Consider the following 11,333-nt stretch of genomic DNA (forward strand, 5'->3'; position numbering starts at 1 on the left):
ATTGATGGATGCTTATTAATAGTGATTCTTAGGATAAAGATTGCGTCTTTTGAGCTGAAAAAATTCTTTTTTACAAAAATCTCCTTGAGCCATCTTTAACCTATGATGGTACCCTACTTTCATGCAAAAGATCATGAAGACAATGATCCAATATTTCACAAAGTCCAAAAAACCCTTTTTTTAGCCGTTTTTTGGCCCAAATTTGCCCAAAAACATTTTTTTTTCGAAAATCGGGCTCCGTCATATTCGAGGGTTTATAGTTTTGCATCTTTGTGCAAAAAATCATAAACAATGAAAAAGCCAATCTCGAGAAAAGCTAATACCTAAGTAATTGATAATGTGCTTATAAAAATATTGAATTTGCCAGTTTTCTATAAAAACACGCCAAGCAACCAAAATTCATGTCTAAACACCTATATTTCTTCAAAAGTAAGCCCTCATGAGCAAAAAAAAACATCTATCTCATAAAAAATTGAGTAATTTGACTAAGAAACATTGATGTATGCTTATTAATAGTGGTTCTTATAGATAAACATGCCTTTTTTGAGCATCTTTTACCTATGATGGTACCCTACTTTCATGCAAAAAATCAGAAAAAATTAATGATCAAATTTTTCACAAAGTCAAAAAACCCGTTTTTTAGCCGTTTTTTGGCCCAAATTTGCCCAAAAATTTTTGCACCTTTGTNATAACAGTACTTGCGAAATTTGTAAACAAACTGTATGCAGCGGATACAAAATCAAAACAAATGTCACATGTCAAAATAAAAAAAAAACGATATCGCAGTTGGGAAAGCAATCACCCGGCAAGCGAGAGGTCGTGGGTTCACTTCCCACTCGATTCGTTACCTTTGAGAAAACTGGGAAGTACATTAGTGCAGGATCCGTTGATTCAAAATAAAAAATCAAACCAAATATGGCTAACTTTGATTGTTCAATTGTTTTACAAGTTTGTTTTTGACACGTGATTTTAATTGTTCTCTTTAATGACACGTGGTTTCGTGCAATATTTACATTTTACTACTTTAATGGTGCTAAGGAAACTAATTTTTGCGGAGCTTATTTTCGCGGCGCAAGGGCACTAAATTGGCGCATTCTGCGGAACTAATTTTCGCAGTAGGAGGTTTGATTTTTCACAGAAAAGTGCTACCAAGTGGTATTTCGGGTCCCATATCTTCCGAATGACTTTTCCGTCTTGCTGAAAATTTGACAACCTTCTTCAGTGTTCGAAGTTTTTCTGTTTCAGCAAGGTACTAGTCTACACAATAGACAGCTCCAGGCTTTTAGGCCTTACTCTTGGTCTATAGGCACTGCTATAGGCGGCCACTAGTAGCCCCCACCGGGAATTGCTTATTATTAGGTTTAAATATATAGACAACTTTCACAAAAGATGTTTATCAATAGAGATTTTAAATAAAAGAATGTTTAAAACACAGCTGATTGGCTTAGGTTTCGAAACTCTCTATTGTTTCATTAAAACCTCAGTGCGCATGCGATTTATCTGTAGAATTTCAATATTCAAAACAAGAGCAGTGCTCATAGCCCGAAGAGTAGGAGTTTTACGCTCGAAACGAAGGAAGATATGACGTAGCCTAGCGAGGTACAAAAAGAGGATTTCCCGTCTCCAAATTCAACAAAATTCTGCAAAACATGGGCAATCTGACCAGAGCTGTTGTTTGAAGTCAATTTCCGTCTGCGATGAAAGATTTGCTTTGACCGCTGCTTCTTTAACTAAGGAAGGTTGAGCTACCACTGGTGTAAAAATGAACGTTCTATATAGCATAGACAGAAAAAAGCTCAATTTTTGTAAACGCAATTTTGGCCGTTAAAAATCGCGAATTTTTCAACCAAAAATACATTCAAATATAGCGCTTTTGACTCTCTAAAACAAGAAGGATTCCGCAATTTTATTTGAGACCAACTCTTTCCATTTTTTCGAATGACCAGGTGGTGAAGACGAAGATATGATGGCTCCTCAAGTCATGTTAGATGAAAACGGTGAAGTTGTCATCAATGAAACCAGGTATAAAAGTTCTTCAATTACCTTAATTCACTCTATTGAGCCCATTCTATTTTATCTCAACAATAAACAAACATTCCATGAACTAAATTGAGCAAAACTTCCGTGCGTCAATTTAACTGACTTTTTATTTTTCCAGGGGGTAACAACGAATTTATATGTTTTTTTTATAAGCATACAAAATCCAAAAGCTGGCTCGGAAATGCTTAGATCGAGGGATTTACAAAGCTGAAAAATGCTTTGAGGGATGCTTATAAATCCTAAGCAAAATTTTAAAGAAATTTCGAAAATCCAGCCAAAAACAAACAAATTCTGAAAATGAAGGCTCAAAGTAATGTTTAACATTTGCTTTAATTGTTGCCATACATGAGCTTAGATATGCTTATAAGCGCAATGTTTGTAAAAAAAACATGTACCCACGGTCACTTTAAGGCATGAAAAGAATTTTTCCAAGGGTTTTTTGAAAAATTTTCCATTTTCCAGGGCGGAAAATGGAAAATGTTTTTTGACTTGAAAAGGCTCTTCCAACCCCCTGTATGGAAATTTAACGGAATGACCCATTCATACATACTAGCAAGTTTATGCATCGAAGGATATCGAGGGCGACGGTAAGTGAAATCGACGCAAAACAAAAGTACATAGTTGATGTACGGCTCTATATCGCTCACCTAGACAGGCGACAGTATTTTGGTGTTTTTACGCCGTCGGCAAGCAAATTGGATGGATATTTTGGTTACATGTCAACTTTGCTTTGAACCGTCTCTTTCGAATTATCTCGAATACATAAACTCGCTACTACGCTGTTAAGGGCGTTTTAGACTAACCAAGCTGATATAGCCACGGGATTTCCTAAAATTTAATCAGAACATTCGCCTTATTTGTTCATTTTGTGATGTAGGTGGGGGTGACCTTTTTCAGGTAGGGGTTGGAGGGGTGTTGCCCACTATGAAGCCTTATTTGTTCATTTTGTGATGGTTGTCTGTCCACTTTCAGGATTGGGATTTGTGTTTACTACAATTCTCTTTCATTTTTCTAATTTTCATCTTTCTGAAGAGTTGCAACAGAAAAATAGAGCGTTTAAGTTTGAACGTGTATCAGTATTAACCATTCGGTTGAAAGCCCGAAGGGCTAGGATAGAATCTTTAACCGTTCCCAGGCAAGAAAAAATTAAGCAACTTATTTCCCATCCAAAACGCGCCTAGAACGCGCCGCAATCATGACAACGGATTGTATCTAGCGGTTCCTTTGTTTTTGAGGACTGTATTTTTTGAAATCTAGAGATTTTACTTTCAATCCGGCGTTTGTGTAAAGACCACACGCGGGCGTTCTGGAAGGGAAAAAAGTGTTTTCATTTCTGATCCAGGAATCTCGAGTATAGCCCTTCGGGCTTGGAAGTCAAGGGTATTGACTGCTTTTTCTGTAAGTGCTTCCTTGTTTGGAGATGATAAAAAAATAATTTGACGGTATTTTGGTGTTTCCGACCCCTGTACATCCGCACCGCGACGGAAGTCAGCCATTTGGAACACTGAACATTGAAAATTCCTTTAATACTTTTTGTGTTTCAGTTTGACTATCCGTAAGGCAGTGGATGACAGCGAACTTAAAAAAAGGTAAGGCCTGAATTTTTTTTTTAAATTGTGAATAGAACAAAGTGAAAAAACCTGATTTATCGAAATGTTTAGAGCTAGGTATCTGTAGTAATTGTTTAACTAACTCCGATGAGTTTTAATTTATTTGCAAATTTGGACTGTTTGACCCTGGTCAGAATTTAAATCCAATTTTGGATGGGTGAAGGGGGGAATGAAAATTTGAATAGTAAAGGGGGGAGGAAAGGGGAAGAGGGGGGAAACATCGATAGTTGGCAAATTTGGCGGGGGAAGTGTGAAATCACTTCAACTTTATCTCAGCAACTGAAAAATTCAGTCTGCTTTTCTAAGCAAGTTTGTCTACGTTAACCAATTTTCGTTCTATTTTGTCTAGTATTCCTTTTGCAGCAAAATTTTACGTTTGTGTCACCAGGTTGAAATTTGAGAAATTCAGATGGGTATAAAGGGGAAACAGATATTTTCAGAATTTTCTAGGGGAAAGCAAAAAAGAGGGGGGAAACTAAAAAACTGAAAAGTCATAGGGGGGGAAGAGGGGGGAGATTTATAAAAATCAAGAATTTGGTGGGGGAATAAACCCTGAAGGACACTAAGACATATCTCATAATATTTGCTCACACAGCAGTCTTAAATACAAAAGGAGACACAGCTTTCTCCCCTCCCTCCCACACGAACACAAACAAAACAAATTCTTTTGTTTAACTGACCAAGCCAGCCAAGTCACTACTTAATTTTAACCAAATCCTCGCACTGGTCTTGTTTGCTTTGGCCGAATTCAGATTCTGATCTGGTTCGGTGTGGCGGAACCAAAACTTTACAAATCATATCAAAGCTTCAAGGTTTATTATAGGTCCAGAAAATAAAACGGAAAAACCTAAAATTTCATTAACTATAGTTGCTTATAATTCAAATGGCCCCTCGATAGAAATCCATCTGTTATACTCCGGGATATACAGCTATCCATTGTTCGATCCTACAATCATGGTCAAAATATATTGACATTTTAGTGCATTTTAACGTTTTTCAAACTTTAAAGTTCGGGTTCTGGTGAGAATTGCTAATTTAGCACTTTTACTTTCTTTCATTGAATATTTTGATTTTAGAGGGGTTCTGTGGCTTCTAGGCTATATTCCAAGCCTTACTCGAGCAAATACTATGAGTATGAGCTTTTAAATCCTGAGATCGTAAGGTTCTAAGTTTCATGTTAAAGCTCAGAGTTAAAACTCTACTTTGCAACTGTAGTTTAAGGCGCTTAAAAATCATTTGTGGTGTTTAAAATTTCGCCGGGAGATCCCCTTTCTCTCAATTTTGTCCATGATTGTAGTTGGTACAATTTTGATGCTGGTTATTTTAATTAGTTTGCTACTGCAATCCTGAGATTTTCAGATTTCATTTTTTACATTCTAACATCTTCAGTGCTGTCTTGTACGAAGATTCCATGTCTACCAACACTCACAGACGTCGTGTGTCAAGGGTCAAACGCTGGCGTATGGATGGTAAGGGTCTGTTTAGACTTTGTTGTTTTCAATGATATACACACCTCCTTCTCATCACAGACCCACTGGGAACCTTTCCCACTGAAAAAAATTGCCAAAAATATGATCCCCTCTGAAAAATTATACTTTAATTTTTGTCCCTGCTGAAAATAACTAGATAAGCATATCCTCACTGCAAAATATTGTGCTATTTTTCTATCGCCACTGAATTTTCTGGCTAGAAAACAATGGAATTCAAATCCCCTGCCATAAAAAAAAAACATGGGAATATCAATCCCAATCTAGTTTTGATCCGTTATATTTTACCCCCACTGTCTGATAAAATCCCACCGGGTCTGTGAGAAGGGGGTGTTAATCGACCCCCCCCCCCGGACATTAGAAATAAGCCCTCTAAATTGCAAATTTCCCTATTCATATGACGGGTTTTTCCAATTATTTCAATGTGGATACCTAATAATACCTTCCACTGTCTTTAGTTAATTACACTATGACCATCTGCACCTAAGATGATTTCGGCCAAATTATTCTTATTTTTTGCGTGGACAGCCCAGTTACCTAAGGCCCTAAGACAGTCCTTCCGTCGTTTTCACGGGTCCCACGACCTCGGTCCGCCTCGGTAAACATTGTTCCGTCCGCCTCGTCAGACCACTCGCCCAAAACCCTTTTAAAGGGCCATAAAAGTACTGACAAAATTTGTAAACAAACCATATGCAGCGTGATACAAAATCAAAACAAATGTCACATGTCAAAACAAAAAATCGAAACAAATATGGCTGATTTGATTGTTTCAAATGTTTTACAAGTTTGTTTTGAACACGTGATTTTGATTGTTCTCTTTAATGACACGTGGTTCGCGCAATGTTTATATTTTACTACTTTTATGTCCCTTTAGATGATGGAAATTGAAAGTAAAATCATCACTTCAATACTTTATCGGTCAAAACTTAGTCGGCTCTAAGAGACTAAATTTTGGCTTGGTGACTAAAATTAGGGCCGACTAAAATTAAGGCCCGACTAAGTTTTGGCCGATAAGGTATTTGAATTTAATTAAAAAACTCAACTCAACCTTTAAGACTGAAGAAGAAAAAATTCAATGGTACAATTTATTACTGAAAAAATCTCTTATTCTTTCCTTAGAAACACTTCGATTCTACAAAGCGTTGAGCCAGATCGGAACAGATTTTACATTGATGAGTCAAGTCTTTACGAGGTTCACTCGGAATGAACTTAAGGTATAATACTCTCTTGAATTTGGTGGATTTTGGCGGTTTTTGGTTAAATCCGCCAAATAAATAACCTGCCAAAATTCTGAAAGTTGATTATCAGTACTTTATCGGGGAAAACTTCGTCGGGGAAAAGTGACGAAATTTTGGCCAAGTGACGAATACTTTTCCCCGACGGAGTTTTCCCCAGCCTTAATGCATTTAGCAACTATCAGCAAGTGACGAATATTTTTCCCCGACGAAGTTTTCCCCGACAAGGTATCTTTAAGTTTAAAATATCAAGCTACGAAGTAATTTTTTATTTACAAGTGCCAAAGATTTTCCCATCCGCCAAATAAAATACCCGCCAAATTTAACAAAATCCTTTTAGAATAGAAATGTAATCTAATATCAGTATTTTTAAGTAAAAATTATTCAGCTACCAAGTAATTTTTTATTTATGTGCCAAAGATTTCCCTATCCGCCAAATTGAATCCACCGCCAAATTTTCCGTCAGCGGACCGAGACCTGAATTAGCGGCCGGAGACCTGAATTAGCGGCTGGAGACCTGAATTAAAAACCGAAGACTTGGTGCAATGGTCGGATAATTCAGGGCGCTGGGGCGCCCTCACCCACAAGCGTAAAAGCGCCCTAGCCCACAACCCTAACGTGATGAGCCATAGATTTGTTAAGTAATGACACTACTCGTAATGGTTAGATCCGTCTTTAGAATTTGGTTGTTACATATGTGTAAGAATGATAGAGATAATGTTTATGTATGAAGGAGATAATGTGTCTATGTAAAAGATATAATGTTTCTATATAAAAGAGATAATGTTTATATATAAAAGAGATGATGTTTCTATATAAAAGAGATAATGATTATGTATGAAGGAGATAATGATTCTATATAAAAGAGATAATGTTTCTATATAAAAGAGATAATGTTTCTATATAAAAGAGATAATGTTTAAGTATAAAAGAGATAATGTTTCTATATAAAAGAGATAATGTTTCTATATAAAATCCTGTATACTCTTCTTTTCTTCTCAGAAAAAGTTCAAACAAGAAGAAAAAGTCAATTGTGATCTCATCGATATGGCTTTGTGTAAGTCCTGCTTTATCAAACCCTCATTTTTCTTCATCTTAGGCGAATTTAAAAAAGATCTAGTGTTTCCTGAAACCGGCCGGGTGAAAAGCAATAATTTTCTGACCCGGCCGCAGACTATGGGTCTTACATGGTTCATCATAAAGAATATCAAGTTGACCGTTCAAGTTATCAAACGTCATTAGGTTAGATATTCCGCTTGTAAATCAAATTATGTTCGTTAGTAGTTGATACATTAGTAAACACTACATTTTTTTTATTTTCGCCTTACTTCATTTTTTTCCATACAGTCGTTTTGCATAAGATTCCCATTCTCGCACTAAGATTCTTCTGCCAATTTTCTAGCGGAAAAAGACCAGGACTTGGGTAGTTGAAAAATAAACTTCGGAAAGTTTGGCAGTTTCGTAAAAGTAAACACAAGATGTTCTGTACTATAGTAGACCAGCGGCCGAGGTAGTGAATTGTGTCACTTCGTAGGGCACCCCTTAGATCAGGGAAATTTTTTTATATCATGCTCTTAATAGGGTGTAGAATTGACAAAAAAAAATTTGCCCTTCGAATCTTCTGCAGTTTTCGAGTTAATCGATAGAATTATCAATGGTTGACTCAGTAAAAAATATCGATAATTTTCAATGCTTAAACCAAACCTACCTCGAGATCTAGACATCGATAGTTAACAAACCATACCATTTTTTGTATACTGCTAATTCATGGCTATCCAGCTGTGAGAATGTTTTTTTTTTCTGACAAGCTCCCAGAAGAATGCTGGCATCATCGGAAAAAGCCCAAAACGTCGATTTTTCGCCTTAAAAATGCCATTTCTCGGCACCAGGTGGTCGAAACTTAATAAATAACCCCATTTTCTTCATCTACTTTTCACACTGAATCCATTGGTAGCATTGGATATTTGATTTTCAGATCTCGAAAAAACCGTTTGTAAGTTCTATCGATTAACTAATAATCGATTCACTCGAAAAATGCAGTAAAATTTTTTTTGTTAATTCTACACCCCATTAGGAGCATGATATCAAAGAATTTCCCTGATCTAAGGGGTGCCCTACGAAAAACTGTTTTAAGGCCTTTTCTGAATCTCAGACGCTGGTCTAAAGAAACAAACCCTTTCCAATCTCATACCGGTTATCCCGGGGAAAATAGCGGAAAGATTCCGGAAAAGTGACAAAAATTTTAGTGTGGAAATGGGAATTTTATACTAAATGACGGAAATTAAAGGAAAACAAAACAAAACATTTCTCGGATTACAAAAAAATATATCAAATTTTAGGGGAATTTAACTGCACTGACGTGCTATTTTGCAAAATCCCAGAAGAACTTGATTCAAATCTGCGAAATCCGCCAAAGTTTATCCAATCAAAATACTCTTAGGTGCCAAATAAACGGATGGTGGGTTCAAATAAAGGGGGGGGGGGTTGGAAAATTTTTGAAATTTAAAACACGGAGGGGGACCTAATTGCCGGGGGGATTGGAAATTGTACTTCTGAACACCCAAAAATAAGGTAAATATAGGCTAAAATCAGGTTTTTTGGAGAAAAATAAGGGTACTTCTTTTTGCCAACTGAAAATATTCTTAAAATTTAATAAACGGGGGGGGGCGTTTATTTGGCAGCAAAATTTTATTTCAATATACAAAGAATCAAATCTGAATTTCACTTGACAAGACATTCCGTCAGTTTTTCTCTTCTCAACACACCCCACATTACTTTGGTTGTATATGATAATAAAGGGTTTTTGTTTTCACAGCAAACCGTTTACCGTTGAACATGGAGATCTTTTTACGTGGCAAAGAGGAGCGCGAAGAGGAGGAAAAGCTCAAAGAATTACTCGACCAAGAAATCGATTCTGTTGAGAACAAGGCGAAAAAAAGAAAAAATTCGAAAAACAACGCCAAAGGCGGAACAGGAAAAGGGCGGAAGAAAAAAGGCGCCAAGGAGAATGACGGGGATGAAAGTAGCGAAACTGAAGAGGGAGAAAGTTCTAAAAGTAAGACCAAAGGAGGAGAGAAAGGCCACAAGAAAAAGACCGCGAAGGAGGGCGAGGGGTTTGAGAGCGCTGATGAGGAGAGCTCAATCGTTGATCAAAAACAGAATAAGAAATCAATTAACAAAGGTCGTAAAAAAACAATTAAAAGCGATGACACTCGAACGGAGGACAATGCTTCGAATAAAGGACCCTTGCTGGAGAGAGACATGCCCAAATGTATTGTTCGCGTAGAGAAAACGAAAGTTGTTGAAAATGTTAAAACTACGGACCAAAAACAGAATGAAGAAAATGCAGACCAGAACGAGTTAGATAATGATAATACTGATTTTCAAAGGACGCTCAAAGATGTCCCCGAAACGGACTTGACCGATTCCGGTTTTGAGAAATCAGGAAAATCGGGAAAATCGGGGAAACAGAAACATAAACGTTTGCGAGTGATTGATTCGGATAGTGAATAGTTCTTTTTAATTTCTTTTTTTCACTTTTCGGTTTTGCTTTTGAACTTTACATACGTCTGGTATTCTTTGATTCCTATTTCATCCGAGTATCTCTTTTGTGAAGTATCTTATAAAAACTCCAGCTCATCCCAAATTATCTTCGAATTTAAAAAAAATCGAATTACAGGGATTATTTTATACCACTTTCCATTTGAACAAACTGACGTTTTATTTTGAATTATAGAAAGATTCAAATTCGGTTCAAAGTACTGAGGGTTGACTGTAGATTAAAATTCGAAGCAAGCACATTTTTTATGTATATAAACTTGATATATAAACAAAACAAAGAGACTTTGTGTAACATATTTTTAGCGTTTTTATATATTACGAAAAAACAAAATATATACATGAGATGTTAACTCTATTGTACTACAATCTATCCTATAGGTCGATTTTTAACGTTTTCGGCACTTTCTGAAAGTACCTTTTTTATTCAATTGAGCATAACTTTTGATATAATGAATCGAATTTAATAAATGACCCATCAAAATTTAAGTTAATCTTTCTTCTTTCCGATGAAATAGGAATAGTTGTTTCTTAATTCTTAGATTTAGAGAAAATCAGTTTCAAAGAGAGAAACTTTTTTGTGGCGCACCCGGTAGATAAAAATGCTGCTCTCTATGCTCTCTATTTCTTTAACCGGGCTCACATTATTGATTTGATTTGTAATTTCTTCTCGTGGAATATTCGTTTTTCATATAAGAACTTCCAAAATTTTTGAAGCCTTTGGTTTGAATATTCTTATAGCTTTTTGAGTTTTAAGACTTGAAATTTGTTGCCATTTTTTTAGTATTAATATGCACTTCTTCTTAAGATTTTAGCCATCGAATTCTTATGTTCTTATATAGTTTGTTCTTATAAAAAACGTGTAGTTCCGTCAATGGCATTCGAGATGTTAAAGTCCAAAATTTTTCCGAGCAAAATTGCCCTCAAACAGAACAAGTTTACCCCGCGGACAGGACAAATTTTGACACTATATCCTACACCCCTCATGTACAGATATTTTCTGAAAGAGCCCTATTTCAGTAAAAGAACCTTTACCAGCTGGCACACAACGTTGTTTTAATGTTCATCTAACGTTGTATGGACGTTGTGAACGTTAGATAAACGTAGATAAACGTTTACTCTCGGGTACCTAATAGCCGGGGGGTTTGGAATAAGCGGGGGGGGGGTCGGAAAAAATCGAAAAACTTAATAAGCGGGGGGGTTGGAATAAAAATGTCCTGGGTGGAAAATTTTTGAAAAGTAGGCTAATACAGCAGAATTAGGACAAAAGAGGGAACTTTCAAAAATATTTTTCCAAAAATTAATAAGCGGGGGGGTTGGAATAAGAATGTCCTGGGTGGAAAATTTTCGAAAAATTAATATGCGGGGGGGGACGGCTATTAGGTACCCGAGAGTAAACAACG

The 11,333-nt window shown here is 36.3% G+C and overlaps 1 protein-coding gene across 1 annotated transcript; it reads left to right on the forward strand.

Moving 5' to 3' along the window:
* Nucleotides 1-1,950: 1,950 nt before the first annotated feature.
* Nucleotides 1,951-10,283, forward strand: LOC136800130 (transcription factor TFIIIB component B'' homolog). The gene is made up of 6 exons (XM_067056742.1): nt 1,951-2,022; nt 3,585-3,629; nt 5,040-5,119; nt 6,257-6,351; nt 7,375-7,429; nt 9,188-10,283. Exons 1-6 carry the CDS (start codon nt 1,964-1,966, stop codon nt 9,883-9,885), a joined length of 1,032 nt encoding a protein of 343 aa, XP_066912843.1. The 5' UTR covers nt 1,951-1,963; the 3' UTR covers nt 9,886-10,283.
* Nucleotides 10,284-11,333: the final 1,050 nt, after the last annotated feature.

This window comes from Clytia hemisphaerica, unplaced genomic scaffold, assembly GCF_902728285.1.
Source record: "Clytia hemisphaerica strain Z4C2 unplaced genomic scaffold, Clytia hemisphaerica genome assembly, whole genome shotgun sequence".
Classification (NCBI taxonomy): domain Eukaryota; kingdom Metazoa; phylum Cnidaria; class Hydrozoa; order Leptothecata; family Clytiidae; genus Clytia; species Clytia hemisphaerica.